At 32.6% G+C, this 16,379-nt stretch overlaps 3 protein-coding genes across 6 annotated transcripts in view; 1 reads left to right on the forward strand and 2 right to left on the reverse strand.

Annotated features, from left to right (window-relative positions):
* Positions 1-2,052, reverse strand: part of LOC108755453 (extracellular sulfatase SULF-1 homolog) — a 78,786-nt gene extending 76,734 nt beyond the window's left edge. For all 4 annotated transcript variants that reach the window (XM_018498462.1, XM_018498461.1, XM_018498460.1 and 1 more), the window contains exon 1: positions 1,776-2,052. The gene's annotated coding sequence lies outside the window, so the exon portion shown is untranslated. The remainder of the gene's footprint in view (positions 1-1,775) is intronic.
* An 8,268-nt stretch (positions 2,053-10,320) lies between these two features.
* Positions 10,321-14,343, reverse strand: LOC108755387 (UDP-glucuronic acid decarboxylase 1). The gene is made up of 6 exons (XM_018498338.1): positions 14,177-14,343; positions 13,815-14,009; positions 11,563-12,150; positions 11,362-11,475; positions 10,955-11,275; positions 10,321-10,870 (listed from the first exon to the last, which is right to left on the reverse strand). The coding sequence occupies exons 2-6, from the start codon at positions 13,873-13,875 to the stop codon at positions 10,602-10,604; spliced, it is 1,353 nt and encodes a 450-aa protein (XP_018353840.1). The 5' UTR covers positions 13,876-14,009; positions 14,177-14,343; the 3' UTR covers positions 10,321-10,601.
* Positions 14,344-15,101: 758 nt separating this feature from the next.
* The window catches only part of LOC108755386 (exostosin-3), a 23,615-nt gene continuing 22,337 nt past the window's right edge, over positions 15,102-16,379 (forward strand). Inside the window, exons 1-2 of the mRNA XM_018498337.1 lie at positions 15,102-15,366; positions 16,070-16,198. Of these exons, the coding sequence (XP_018353839.1) occupies positions 15,205-15,366; positions 16,070-16,198 (291 nt within the window). The 5' untranslated portion in view covers positions 15,102-15,204. The remainder of the gene's footprint in view (positions 15,367-16,069; positions 16,199-16,379) is intronic.

Here is a 16,379-nt window from a genome sequence, read left to right on the forward strand (position 1 = left end):
TTGTGCTCGTCAATCTTGAAAATAGTACAATTTACTGTAAGTATAATTTACTTTACTAAAAGTATAATTTATATTACTATAAGATAATAGTCACTTGAAATGATGCATTATAATTAGAATGTACTCTTTCTCTTAAATCTCCGGTATTTTTACTTTTAGACAAATAAAATTTATCACAAATTCGATAAAAATAACCAGAATATTTTTACTAGTCTTATAAGGCATCCATCTCTCAATTATTTTTCTCCGTGTAATGTTTAATTAAGTAATGTATACTATATTATTAAAAGAATATTATACTTATATTTTATAAGTTACGTAATTTCAATTACATTTTTTTTAATATAGGGTTTTTGCCCAACTCTACCAATAAATTGAAACAAACATAAATTATAATGAAAGATTTATAATGTAGCAAATATCAAGCGAATATGATTGATAAGGAACCACAATCAACTATCTCCCTTCAATTTTAATATTGGATATGTTAAAATATCGAAATAAGTATCATTACAAAAGTAAGAAACATCATGTATTTTTTATAAATTGCACGTTAAGAAACTTTTAAAAAAAAATAGATTTTCTTTCTGAGTGAATATCATCTAATGTTTGTTTTTACTAATATTATTTATTAATTTTAATCTTAGTTCAACTTACACTTCATCATTTTTTAATTCTTAAAATTAGAAAAAGATAAAGAATTAGTTGAACCGAGATTGACATTAATCTACATTGATAAATACAGGCATTAACATTGCAAACTCTTTGAAGCATTCTGATTGGTCAATTCATAAGATTTTTTTCTTCTAATTGATCAATGAAGCATTTATAACGTTAAATGGATCTTTTATATCACATAGTGCAATTATGACGTGGTCATAAATTATTTGTTAAACGTTAGAAACAATTGAAGAAAATAATAGTTGTCAAAAACAATAGTTGCGGAAATATCGCGTCGAAATAAAAGAATATCTAATATAATGTACGAATAATTTAGACTAAAACTAATTTAAGTTACGGAAGGAGGTGAAAATATTCCCAAAATTACGGATTTACGATCAGTTGTCTCATTTTTTAATAAATGTGATTTATTTAATGGATAAAACAGAAGGAAAAAGAGAAAGAGAACGAGAATGAAAGAATGAATAAGCTGAGATTATGGAGCTCGAAATATGGAGCAACTTAGCCTTTAAGGCTTTTACATAATCTAGTTAACTTGTAATTTAGACTTAACCTCACTTAATTTGATGATAATGTAAGAATTGTGTTTTTCTAACTAGAATTAATCACTGAACTAATGGTTTTATAATAGTAACTTTAATATCAACGTATATTAACTTTAATCTTCGTTCAACTTACTCTTCATCTTTTTCTAACATTTAAAACTAAAAAAAGAATAGTTGAACCACGATTTTTAAAAAAAATTAAAAAAAAACTACGTTGATAGAAACGGGCAAAAAGTATTTACTACAAAATCATCAGTTTAGTGAATAAATAAGATAAATAGAAAAATACAATTTTTACATTATCAAATTAATCAGCAAATGAAAAGCCGGACTTAAGTATATTATGTCTAACCTAAGTAAACATCGAAACATGTCTGAACCGGCACATTTTACTAGTCTGCGCATCTCGTTAACAATAGATACATAAAAAAAATTTTTCCAACAACAACAATATCACATAAACGACGCATGTACGACGCGTCAACAATCAGCGGGTTGTATGCGAAGAAAAGAAAGAAAGGAAAGAGAAAACAAAAAAAAAGGACTTACTTATACGCAGAGAAGATCCAGCCAGCGATTCCGGACTTTCATCGGCAACACTGCTTCCCGAAGATGAACTCGAGCCGGACTCGAACGACGACGGCGGCGAGCGTCTTCTCGTCCTCTTGTCGCGACGTGTAATTCGATCCGGTGAAATTCGGACGTGCAGATCGGCGATCGGAGAGAGTCAGGAACGAACGCACAGATGCACGTGGCGGCGAGATGCGATACCGTTGCAACGAACAAATCTACTCCACAACACAACCTCACCGCGCGACGGTCGCAACCAGACTGAAGTTCGCCGCCAGTCGACGGTGAGTCGGTCCGCCGCGCTACCACTACTTCGTCCCTGGAAACAGCTGCTCCTCCCTCCCCTACTCCACCGCCGGAAAACTACACGTCGCGACGATCACACAATCTCACTGCGGTCTTACGACGTCGCGTAAAATGCATCTTTCCACGAGAGAACCGACACAACGCCTTCTCTCGCGAAATCGCGGTGATCCTGGCGGATGGCCGAGAACATCTCGACGTTGATTTATCAGCGCGGAAGAGAAATCGCTCGCGCGACGACGCGCGCGCACGCAGGCGACGAATGGAGAAGCTTGGAAATTTCACGATAAAATAGAAACTTTTCGTTATCCGCTTTTCAGGATTTGCGACGTAAATCCGGGAACGCGGAAAGAACGATTTTGTTGAAATATCTAAAAATTTAGCTGGATTCACAGGTGAAAAATTTGTGTTAAATTTTACATGTTTTTTACATGTCCCGAACGATTCACTCAATTTTTGTTGATTTAATACAAAATGGATGTGCAAAAAAATAACATAAATATTATGTAAAAAGTTAACTCAAAAAATATCACACTGACACAATTTGTAAGCAATCATATTTCTTCATTAAATTTAACATTTATAATACGTAATACATTTTTTATTGATCTTAGAATTTATGTTTTAAAAAATTATTTTTGTATTACTTGTTAATTTATTCGTAAATTGTGTTTAACACTAAATAATGTTGAATATCAATTTATCCCAAAATATTCAAATAACATAATCACATTAAATTAATTAATAATAATATCAGATATGTTAAAAATTCAACACAAAATTTTAATAAAGAGTGGATCGTTTCGAACATAAATATTTTTTACTGTGTACACATCTAAAAATAGCTACGTTAAAACATCAAAATAATTACGCTCAAGTCGATTGTTAGAATGATAAATTTTTTTATACCATAACTCATTATGCAGTTAAGTTTCCCGCATAATTATTTTAATAGTTCCAAGACAATTATTTTCAGATTTCTACATAGCTGAATTTAGATATTTCCGAGAATATTTTAGCAAAATCATTCTTTCCGTGTCATTCTCCTTACAATTCCGGATTGAGAACAACTTCGAAATGTTGGTCCTGTTTTCTTACTTGCTGTTTGACGCTCTCGTTTGTGAAAGTAAACGATCGGTGTAAAGATGGTTACGATTCGTTTTTATGACTCTCGAAAAGCGTTCGTTTGGCGACCGGAAAATGTAGGTCTATTTGTATTGCTTGCACTTTTTGCATTCAAAATTTTTATTTTCTTTCTCTCCAAGACCTGAATATATACTTATCTTATTTCTAGTACAAAAATTTTGAAAAATTTCAAGTAACAACAAATAAGTTTTATATTTTCTGAACGGAAAGAACGATTCTATTGAAATATTTAAAAATTTAATTAGACAGATTTGAAAATAATTTTATTGGAGTATTAAAATAACTGTATGTAGAATGTTTAAGAGTATTAATGATAATGCTGTAAAAAGTTTTTAACGTGTTAGCAGTTAGTTTAGTAAGGGTTAGTTAATAAGGTTAGTTAGTAAAATTATTTTGATGATTAAAACAAAATAATTTTCAAATCTATATCTAGCTAGATTTTTAAATATCTTAACAAAACCATTCTTTCCATGTGGGAATTTTTAAAAAATTGTTTCTCTTATCAGATATAAAATTGCGTTCTAAGATTTAGATACTAAAAAAAAGAATTATATTTCAATTATTTCACGCCGAACGTGCAAAGCTAGTTCATTTAATACTTATTTTGAAGCATTTTTTTATTAGTAACATTCTTTCTTCTGATTGGATAAGTAAATGCTTCTAAATATTTGTAACATTAAGTGGACTACATCTCAATATATTATATAAATTAGATGTAGATAAGTATAAATAATTTTAAACTATAAGACAGTTTATAAAATAAGCTTATTTGTAAAATGGCGTAAAGTATGATATATATTTAATTAATTTTAAAAATAAAATAAAAATTATATCATTTGAAATCAAAATAAGAATTATTAAAGATACAAAATTAGGATAATTCTTTATTGTAATGTGCATTCATTATGTTTGTTTGCATTGTTTAAAATCCTCCAAAAGTTTTGCACATACTCGTAAATAATTTAAACGTAAAGAAAGAAAGCGAAGATATTGAATGCAAAAAGTGCAAACAACAAGAATAAGACCTGTTATCTACCATATAGTAATTTATAATTTAATTGTTCAATTGCTTACAAACAATTTAGTTCTTCGCTCTTTGAAATTCTCTTTACTTTATTTTTAGAACTTATTCTCGTTATTACATCGATATAAATGCGTCAGAATTGATAATTCCCGACTTATTATTCTATACTGATTCTAGAAAATTGCTACTAATGTTAGAACCTCTAGAATCACGCACGCGATGTCAAACGGTGTCACTCTCAGTGTCACTCGTTACGATGTGGCAAAAGAATCGCGATGACGCGGATGCATTGCGGCCGGATATTCTTAGGTCGCGAAAACGCAACTGAAGCTGCGACAAGGAGCGAGTCGGGCAGAACAAATTGCATCTCGAGAATGAGAATATTTTCCAAAACGCACGTTACCAATAATCGTAAAGCGCGGTACGAATATCTCCGAAAATTTTCGCTTTACATAAAATAATGACGGTGACCATATCAAAGTCACGAGCGCGGTCATAAAGCTTTTAGCGAGAATTAGTATCGAAAACGGCTGCACGTACGCGACTCGACGGTAAAATATTTCCCTGTGCATATTCCAACATGCCAGGTGTTTCGATCGCGAGGGCGGGCAGGAAGGGCGAGGGAAAGCTTTTATTGCTCGGCTTTTATTAACTGACGGCGCTACGTGTCCGTCTTCCTATTACTTACGCCAGCATGTCGTAAACCCACCTGCGCCATGACGTGCCACTTTGCGCCCCGATATATCGCTGGGTCATGGACGCGCTTTTAACCCTTCACCCTCTCTTTAAACTCTTACAACTTTAAAGACGACCTTTATCGCGCGCATTCGCGTGCGTTTATGAGATCGCCGAAACTTCGGCGCAACTACGGCGTGAATTTGTGAGAAATTCTTGTTCACAGGTCCCTCCTGTCCAAAGCTTGACCTGACTCTTCCGGAGCCTACATTTTGAGCACAGCGATAAGCTAAAGTTTCGAGGAAACGCCCTGCGAATATCGCATTCCTTGCATCATGCCAAAGGCACGCTTGAGGAATACCAATGCTTACCGTAAAACCGCGATAATAGTGATGCTAGGGTTGTAATGTGCATATAGGATCATTTAAAAAAATACGCTTCTTATATAACGAAAATACAGCGAGCTTTAAATATTCGGTACGAATATAAATTTCCATTATGTTTATTTCAGTTTATTAGTGGGGTACATACACATATACCCCACTCTCCAAAAATTGGTAAGTCAGTTGTCAGTTGAATCTCTATTAAATTATAATAAAATAATTATGACGCGTGAATATTTAAATATAAGACAGACGTTCCAAATATCTCAATACATATTTATAATCACGGATGTTGAAGACATACTTTGAAAAATAGAATAGATATTGTAGATATACTATAGATGGGGTCAGACATAAATTATTTCTCGTACACAAAAGAAGTACGTACAAGTATTTATTATTACAAGTATTTATTGAGATTCATCTAGGAACCGTCATCCGAAGAACCGACAAGAAGAAACTCTCTTTTACACTTAGTTTTTCACAATTTTTGGAGAGTGGGGTTTGTACATATACCCCACTAATAAACTGAAATAAACATAAATGGAAATTTATATTCGTACCGAATATTTAAAGCTCGCTGTATTTTCTTTCGCCGATAAACTAGATTGAAACTTTTTCTATTAAATCTGATTTGTTATCAGAATAAGCGTCGAGTTGTATATTTCGTGTATAAATTATGGAACTGCAATTACGCCTAGGAGGTGCAGCCGAGAAGAAGCAACGGACTGACGGGAAAACATGTAGTGACATGTATGCTCTTGACACTTCATTGATTTCAGCTCGATAAAATAAACATTCCACCGTAATATTAAAACAATGTACATATAATATATTTTATTATATATTACTATTATAACAAATTAATTATTTTATAATTATTATCAGTAGTTGTATAATGTGAGAAATTGAAGTACGGAACATTATACACCAAATATGATATACTAATTCATGCATTAAGACGTTATTATTTATATACATTTATACTCTCTAAAACTTAGAGTAACTCGAACTGTATAAAGAGTGAAATCTTATTTGTAAAGATTGAAAATTGAACCATTTTTTCTTAAAGTGAAATTCTATAATATTAAAGAATTTAGAGAATAGATATTAAAGGAGCAGTGTGTGTGTGCGTGCGTGCGTGCATGTGTGTGTGTGTGTGTGTGTATGTGGCAATCCAATCTCTGTTAAACAACATGTTGTTATTTTTAACTTCCTTGTGTGTAAAAAAAATATTAATTAATCTATTTTTGGTTGTCGTTTTAAAGTAAGCAACATCCATATTAACATATGTATTTAGTAAATAATAAACTAAATTTTTAAATTAAATTTAAAATACTGGAAGAACATTTAAATATTCCTAGGTCTTAAAAACCTTTTTATATGCATCTTAAGATTAATCTTAATAAGATCGATCTAAATAAGTTTATGCTTTTCTAATTCGCATTTTGGGGAGATATCAAAGATCAAGAATAGATAAAAAATATGAATTAGGCCCGAAAAGACATCAACATCGAGTTTAGCTAAATCAATCACCTTCGATTATTAATATATACTGATTAATGAAATGGCAGTACGAATCCCGCTTGTCGACGTCCACCAGATATCCAGAAAGTCATTCATCCATCTTATGTAACGCATTGCGGACAAATTAACCTTTACAAGTACAGAGCATTTTTAACGACGGGGTGTTTATTTTATCGAGCTGAAATCAATGAAGTATCAAGAGCATGCCATTACATATTTTCCCATCAGTCCGTTGCTTCTTCTCGGCTGCGCTTCCGAGACGTAATTGCAGTTCCATAGTTTATATACGAAATATACAACTCGACGCTTATTCTCACAACAAATCAGATGTTTAATAGAAAAGGTTTTAATTTAGTTTATCGGCGAAAGAAAATACAGCGAGCTTTAAATATTCGGTACGAATATAAATTTCCATTTATGTTTATTTCAGTTTATTAGTGGGGTATATGTACAAACCCCACTCTCCAAAAATTTTTGGTGAAAAAGGAAGAGAAAGTTTCTTCTTGTCGGTTCTTCGGATGACGGTTCCTAGATGAATCTCAATAAATACTTGTAATAATAAATACTTATACATACTTCTTTTGTGTACGAGAAATTATTTATGTCTGACTCCATCTACAGCATATCTACAATATCTATTCTATTTTTCAAATTATGTCTTCAATGTCCGCCAGTTTTTGTAGACCAGTTTCTGTAACTCTTTTTGATTATTTCTTAGATATCAAGAGGAATGTTTAAACTTTAATTTAAGCTTTCATTTCGATACGATAACATCCGCCAGTTTTTGTACATAGACCAGTTTCTAAAACTCATTTTGATTTTCTTACTTATCGGGGGAATGTTTAAGCTTTAATTTACACCAGAGTTTTTTTATTTCATTAAAAGAATAGAAAAAAAACTCTGATTGGTTGATTTTATTGTGTATTAAAAGTTAAATGTGAATAAAATTGTAAATAAGTAATGGAATAAAAATTTGGCAAATTTAGACAAATTTCTGATGTGAACAAATTATTGCACATCCTTGAAATTCTTTCACTTGGTTTTTTTTTACATAATAGACGTATATATTAAAGATGCGCATTCCTAAGAAATTGTCCCTATCAGTGTAGAAAGAATGAGGCAGCTTGAATTATGTTATTCTTTCTATCTAAAGAATCGAGTTGAAGAAAGATGCTGATAGAATTGATAAAAAGTTGGTGAATACATGCTTCTTTCTAATGAAACATGGAATCAAGATTAAGGAATGCGCTGTCTATATCTATTACATCTATAAATTGATTCATTTTTTCTTTCTTTTTTTTTTTTTAATATGTAATCTTGTATCGTTCACTATGTTTTCAAGATAGACCTCGTATGAACGCCTTTGTAACGATTAGATCATCATCGTCATCATCACCCTCGGGGCGGCACTTTCGTTTGCGCCAATCGAGTTGCCGTATATCCCGGACGCGATCATTATCGTTAAGAATAACTGAGCCTCGCTTCTCTCTCTCTCTTTCTTTCTCTTTTCCATTTATTCCTCTTTTCACCTTCCGTTCGTCTTTTCCTGAAGAGATAAGATGAGCAACCACGCGCGCCCTGTCATGGCCCACGCGACATTCATTATGACTAATCAACCCTTCAAATAATCGCTCTAAGCGACACAGACAATTCTCCCATTTGGAATTTCATCCGTCTTAGACTGCATTGCCTCGCAAATAATCATATATGCACACACACACACACATGCACACACACACACGCGCGCGCCCCCCCCCCACACACACACACACACACGAGATTATATTGTTTAATCGGTTAAAAAAAAATCAGAAAGATTCACCTTACAGAAAGTAAAAGAGCGGTTTGATTAAACTTTATTGTATAAAATTATAATTATTGCCATTTCGGAAAATGCATATTAAATTTCGATTAATTCATTTAAATGGAAATAATTTTAAATGGATTTCTTAATTTGATCCGATAATTTTGCTATTTTTCTTAGAGCTAGCTTATTATCTCTTCTATATAAAATAAAACAATCACGATAATCATGTTTCAAGAAAAAAGTAAAATAAAAATAGAAAAATATAGCTAAAATAAATAAATACATACACTTTACTAAATAAAGATAAAATATATGCTTGTTTAATCGATTACAATAGAATTCCGTTTATCTACAATCTATTCATTTATTAAATAAACAATTCATGCTCACAGATCCAAATATCCGAACTCGTATGTGAATTATGGCATCATAGTTCAAGTAAGGTAGCTCGATATGCTCGACTAGTTTTCTGAACATCAGCTCTTATTATCAGTCATCGGAACTAATAAATAAGTACTGATAGAGGAGAAAAGTAGTGAACTTCTATTATCCGAACCATTCAATTATATCAGAATTGTCTCCTACCGACAAGTTTGGATAAACAGAGAATTCCACTGTACATGTATTTTAACTATTATATATATATATATATATATATATATATATAAAATTATAGACACATATGAGTATATATATATTCATATTTAGGGTATGTATCATTATATTTTTTGAACATTTTCATACATTTTTGCTTAGTTATTCACATCATTACTTCGCATATCAATTTTATTTTCATACTTGTAGGAAAAGAATTTGCCACGATAAACTAATATTACATAATTTTGATAATGACAATATAAGAATTAATTACATATGAGTTATGTTGTAAATAGTTGCATTATCATAAAAATTTTTTTTGTTCTACTCTTATATATAAAATATAAAATTACTTTCTCGCTTATACGTTGTTATTACAGTCTCACAGTTTATAAACATATCTATATTTTATATACCATATAACTACAATATAAATTACAAATGACAAACTATTTTGTCAGCATTAGATCCATTTCAATCGTATTGTACAAGAATTCGCGAATGTTCATTACAACTATAATTGAGTAACTTAATAACATTCTTTGAAGTTTTATTGCAAGTACACATTATCGATAATATCACTATTATAACTGTAATAAATGAATCAAAATTAAACAACATTTCCTAGTTAAATATAAATATTATATCTAAGCGAATTATTTTACGTCCAAGCTAATACGCGATCGATAATATATAAAAGAAGAAATGTCTTCGTATTCACCAGCACCATTTTTCAGTTTTGCTTCTATGAAAATATTAATAAATAAACAAGTAAAAGATAACAATTTCCCTATTTAAAATTAATGCATAAATTTGAATAGATATAACGTTAATAAACAAAATAAAAATAAAGATAAAAATACATTTACAAATCATACTTAGGCTGTGTTCCAAAATTGACTGCCAGTACTAAAAATCTATAGTGCACGTAACATAAATTGTAGCATTTTCAGTGCAGGCAGTAAATTTGGAACACAGCCCTTGATATGTATTACAAGTATATTTTAAAATATATATTTAGAATTAAAAATAATAAAAAGAAAGAGAACTATGAGGGGGGGGGGCGGGGGAAGGAGTCATGGAAAAAAGAATACAAATATATTTTAAACTATTGTTACAAAGTACGTGACAAAGTATCTGACTGGAAGAAATTTGAGCCTATTTACTTAAATGATTGCATATTGTATGTGTGTGTATGTATTATATATGCATTGATTATACGAATTATGCAAAATTTAAGTTGGACGGGGATTTTTTGGCACATACTGGTCCATAGCTTAATGGCACTTTCACGCCACTTCTGAAAGTGGATACATTAATTGTATCACATTACACTTGAATTTCTAAAGTTGTTCTACAATATCGTGATCATTTTTGTATGAAGATTGTTTAAAACTGTTTTTTTGTGAGTGCTTTGTCCTTTGTAATTCCTTTGCGAAATACACTATAGTTTTCTTCAAGCCTTCAGCCAAAGGAACTTTAGGCTCCCAGTTTAAATATTTTTTAGCTCTACTGATGTCCGGTCTTCTTCTCTGCGGGTCATCCTCAACCGCCGCGAGTTCGACTATTTCACTGGTAGCACCCACCAAGCTCTTTATTATACGCGCAAATTCTATGACAAATTGGAATGTTAAACTTCAACAAATATTACAAACAAATGTTGGGAAAAGTGTAGCATGATTGGAATAACTCTTACTTTCAATAGTTTGCTCCTCAGGATTTCCAATATTTACAGGAAGTGTATAATTAGATGCCATTAATGCTACCAATCCGTCCACCAGATCGGAAACGTATTGAAACGATCGTGTCTGTTTTCCACTGCCGTATATCGTGATCGATTCATTTTGTAAAGCCTGGATGATAAAATTCGACACAACACGACCATCATTCATATGCATTCTCGGACCGAAGGTGTTGAAAATTCGTGCAACTCGGACCGAGACGCCTTCATGTCTCATGTAAGCGTAGCTCAATGTTTCGGCAACTCGTTTTCCCTCGTCATAGCATGCCCGCGGACCTATATTTCAAGTATGCCCATCATAGAGTATCTACTACAATTTAAAGAAAAAGAAAAAATTGTATTTACATCACACAGAATCTTACCGATAGGATTAACATGACCCCAGTAAGTTTCTGCTTGCGGATGTTCGTTAGGATCCCCGTACACTTCCGACGTGCTCGCAATTAATACTCGTGCACCGACTCGTTTCGCGAGTCCTAAAATGTCGTCAATAAATTAATAACGTTGAATATCTTCAATTCATATCTTCAATTTTCAAATTCGGCTCCGTACTGTTAACTCACCAAGCATATTTATAGTGCCTAAGGTATTTGTCTTGATCGTTTTCACAGGATTCAGCATATAGTGCGGCGGACTTGCAGGACTAGCAAGATGGTAGATTTCATCTACTTCTAGATACAATGGCCTTACTATGTCGTGATGCACCAGTTCGAAGTTCTCGTGACCGACCCAGTGCTCCACGTTCCGCTTTCTGCCGGTGAAGAAATTGTCGACGACTATTACCTCGTGCCCGGCGAGCATCAGACGATCCACCAGATGGGAGCCAACAAAACCCGCACCGCCCGTCACCAGGATTCGTTTCCGATTCTTATAATTTAGGAACTTCACCGTTGGGAAGTCTTTCGCCACTCCGTTCTTAATTGCCGCCTCCAGATGCTGGAGTTTACCCTCCAGCTCGCGGATCCGAATTTTCGCCTCTTCGATGTCTCTGATGTCTCCATCGTCCTCGACATCGCGAATCTTTTGCGTCGCAACCTCGAGTTCGTTTTTATCTAAATTGGCTTTATTTACGCCGAGCACGGCGCGGTGTCGACCGCGGTTAAAAGATCGTTCCTCTTCCGTAGTCACCAGAGTTTTGTAAAAACCTAAGACTGATACAAATATAAAAAACGACATTATTAATCCGGAATTAGACCTGTTTTTTATGCATTAATTTCCAACAATGTAATAATTACATTGATATAAAAATAAAAAGTTTTGTGGCTCCAAAAATAAATCAAATACAAGTAAAATGTCTATATGAGTTTCCGTGGTTGTTGTTACAATTACAAATTACATTGATAATCGTAATTAATTGTAAATTTATGCAAGATTTTTCAGACTGACAAAATAATAAATTTTTTGTCTCTTATAATATTTAACTTTTTTATATAACGTATCATTACTAATAACAGTCTATGGATCTCGAGTAACCGCAGCGGTTAATGCTCAAAAAATTTGCCTGCTCTACAAATTGCCTTATTTTCCAACTCTCGTTCGGTATTCGGTGGTGCTCGAACGGTCAAATGTTACATAAATACATAAATTACATAAATTATACACTGCATACAGTTGCGCTCAGAGAAAGCTTTCCGATCGTTATTTACAGAGGCATGCAAAAATAATTTGCCGCTTCAGAAGTGTGCATATATAATTATATTTGTATATAGAAATCGATTAAAAAAAGGATATGAGAAAGGAATCGTATTAAATACGAATTCTTAGAACTAGAAAAAGATACAGAGTTAAACCGAGATTAAAGCTGAGAAAATTAATCTGTATTGATGGAAATGAATGAAACAGAGACAATTAAAAAATAATTTTAGTAAAAATAGAAATGAACATATATAGATTAACTAATGTTATCTTTTTCTGGTTCTAAGAATAAAAATTAGGAAAAAATAAAATAAAATTTATATTTGGCACATTCTTTTTGTCTTCTGTTTTGAATAAATTTCTACATACAAAAACTGTAACCTAAATAATAAGAAAAAATAAGAGACATTCCGTTTTGTTCATAACAATTTTGATTGAAATTAGAACTTGATTATTGATAAAATTACGATCATCTCAATAATACGACGATCGCGACGTATAATTACTGTAATAATTAACTATGGCAATAATTCGAATCGTAAAATAGATCTTTACACGCTTAATTAAATTTATTTAGAAACAAGAAAATATTGAAAAATTAAATCGACATGTTCGCCCCTGATTTTATGTAACGGAAAGTCATTCTTGCAACGATTTATAACTATCAGAAAACTTTCGTATATTTTATTTTTCGGAGTTAAGGTCGAGTTTTACGCACGAGAGATAAATACACGACAGACACATTAAAATATTTTGCTATTCTTATAACGCAGCATCGTCGATTTCTAGTATTTTAAATATAAACGATAGTAGAGTGCCGATAGAATCATAAAATTATCGTTATGTAAACGTATCATATGACATAAATGAGAAAAACGATACTCTGAATAATGTTGACGAATAAATGATAATAATGTGGAAGGGATGGGAAGAAAAAGGAATTCAAAGAATTCGAAGAACCGTTTAATGAATTCGCGAAACTAAACAGAGAAGCAAAACGAGATCAAACGAGATCGCGCAACCGCTGAATTTATTGTCCGACCGCGTGGCGTATCAGTCGTAATAAATAAATCAAGTAGCTCGCGACGCAAAAGAATATATCAAAACATATTTCGAGCTTGTTCGGATCTCCGATGACGCTCCTCATTCTTGGTTCTCATAACCTATCAAGAAGACTCACCCAGCAGCACGCAAATTGCAAAGATCGCAACCTGCTTCATCTTCCGTTGAGTGATAACCATGCTTTAAATTTGCACATGACTCGTTTTAAATCGCGCGTACGTCACTCCCGTCGTAGTTCGACGGACAACGATCGTTGCATTCTCCCGCGTGACACGGGAGACACGCGTTCGAGAAGTCGAGTACGGTGCGTGCACTACGTAAGTACGTATATTATTCGGAAAGGATTCCGATGGGAATTATTCAATTGCCCTCTAGATCTCTGTCGTTCTAAGGAAAACGGAATAACTCCGATCAGAATCCATTTCCGAACACTTTCATATAATGTGTCCAGCTTTAATTACTAATTCAAAATATACACACGGGGCGAGGGAACATAACCTCCACAATACACAGACACCAACGGACACCGACTAAACGCGTGTCTCATCCACTGTATCCACAAACTTCTGTATATATAGTATCAAAGTCTGTAGTTCGATCGTTCCAAGATGCACCTGCACGCGACGTGCTTGGTGCTTATTGACGCAACGTGCTTGGAAATACGAGTGTCGTCATCTAGGCAGATATTCGGAAATTTTTAGATTTGCCCTCCGTCGTATCGTGATATTTATCCTTCGTCAGTAATGCATAATTTTGTATCTTCTGTCAACAACTTGGATTATTGAATTTCAATGCATGATTTTTAATATTTTCATATTATTTTGAACTGCACGAAAAAAATTGTTGAAGAATCTTTAAATACTTGTGAAAGTCTTAACAGCGAATTTTTTCTATCGTAGAAGTCAGATTGTATTTTTCATTATTTAAATTTATATGTCGGAATTAATTATAATAAAAAAATTGACTGTGCCTTCAAATGTATACAATTATTACTTTATAGTAATAATATTATTAATTTTATACGTTACAATTATTGTAATTTATATTATAACGATTTATATATATATATATATCGAATATTATTGTGTATAGACATAAGTATATAGATGTTATATATACATATATTATATTGAGAATAAAATTATTTGAGTTATAAAATTGCACTTTCATTATTGTTGTTATTCCAGTTATCCATGCAAATGGAAAAAAAATGCATCTTTATGATAATAATTTATCGAATCGCATATTTATTCGTATAGCACCTACATAAAAAGCATCTATATAACGAAATTAACATAAAATTATAGACCGCCGTCAACGATACAGACACATATCGGTACGTATCATCCGCCTTTAACCTAATCTAACCTCAAAAACTGATGTATCTCAACTGGCGTATACGCAGGCGCAGAGCCAGTTCTTCGATTAATATATAAGGCTATACGATAGTACAAAGGAAACATCTCGGGTGGTTTTCCTGCAGTCACGGTGGCAGTGGCACTTGAAACATGGCAGACGTCATCGATTGTAACTTTCCTGTTTGGGGCCTGCTGCCTAAAAAAGAGACAGGTGTCACTCAGTTTCTTACTAAGTATCCAGAATACGATGGACGGGGTGTTGTCATTGCGATGCTGGACTCGGGGGTGGACCCCGGAGCCCCGGGTATGCAGGTAAGCCGAGGGTGAATTCACGGGCATTGGTTAGTTGGTTGACACGCCTCCCAAAAAAAATTAGCTCCTCACGTTAATTCCCTTTGCCCAAGATCCGCCTTTTCTTCGAAACGCGAGTGCAAAATTTTAAAATAAATATGATAAATGTGTCTCGACGAGTATTGTTTCTAGCGTTCGCTCCTTATTTTTTTGTTCGAGATGTTTCCCACATTTCGTCAACTATCTCGATCGAAAAATAAAAGTCATGCTGTTCATTTACTTTTGCTCGATATGACCGTAATTGTTATGTTATGAGAAGATGTTATCGAGTGACAGAAAGTCGTTGTTGTGTGAGCTTTGTTAATAATAAATGTCAATAATAAATCTGTTAATTGCGGCTGAGCTTTTTCACAGTAAGAGCTTCTTCAAATTTGTATAGCTATTCTCGCATTATATCATAATTTTTGTCAGTATATTTAATTGATAACAAATTTTTTTAAATCGCATTTTAAAGTATACTATTTTTATTTTTATTTTTTTATGCGTACTGTATTCTCTTGACAGTCTTTATTAAATCTTTAATAATTAAAATATTGTTAAAACTCTATAGAACTCACATTAAATATTAAATATTTCACATTATACTCACATTATACTCACATTATTATTTAATAAAATTTTAGTGAAAAAATAAACATTGTTATCTATAAATCAATGCATTTAGGTGACTTCAAATGGAAAACCTAAAATTATTGAGAGATTTGACTGTAGCGGAGCAGGGGATGTAGACACTAGCAAAGTTGTTCAAGCACCTGATGGATATATAACTGGCCTGACTGGTCGTAAATTAAAGGTATGTGTATTGTATTCTGTTTACTGCATAGAAAAGATATTGTATATTTTTTTATTTATAACTTTTACTTAAAATTTTAAATTGTTAGTTACAAAAGTATAAGTAAGTGCAACTGTAAAATCAATTAAATTAATTATATTAACTATATATAAGAACGTGTATATGTATATATATATATATA

Source organism: Trachymyrmex septentrionalis, unplaced genomic scaffold (genome assembly GCF_001594115.1).
Source record: "Trachymyrmex septentrionalis isolate Tsep2-gDNA-1 unplaced genomic scaffold, Tsep1.0 scaffold87, whole genome shotgun sequence".
Classification (NCBI taxonomy): domain Eukaryota; kingdom Metazoa; phylum Arthropoda; class Insecta; order Hymenoptera; family Formicidae; genus Trachymyrmex; species Trachymyrmex septentrionalis.

What these genes read in the sequence shown, in the direction of transcription:
- LOC108755387 (XM_018498338.1), bottom strand. Translation starts at nt 13,875, where the DNA reads ATGGTTATCACTCAACGGAAGATGAAGCAGGTTGCGATCTTTGCAATT. An exon ending in GGGTCATGTTAATCCTATCG is followed by an intron (nt 11,276 to 11,361) that starts GTAAGATTCTGT and finishes CTTGAAATATAG; the next exon opens with GTCCGCGGGCATGCTATGAC. An exon ending in TGAGGAGCAAACTATTGAAA is followed by an intron (nt 10,871 to 10,954) that starts GTAAGAGTTATT and finishes AATTTGTCATAG; the next exon opens with AATTTGCGCGTATAATAAAG.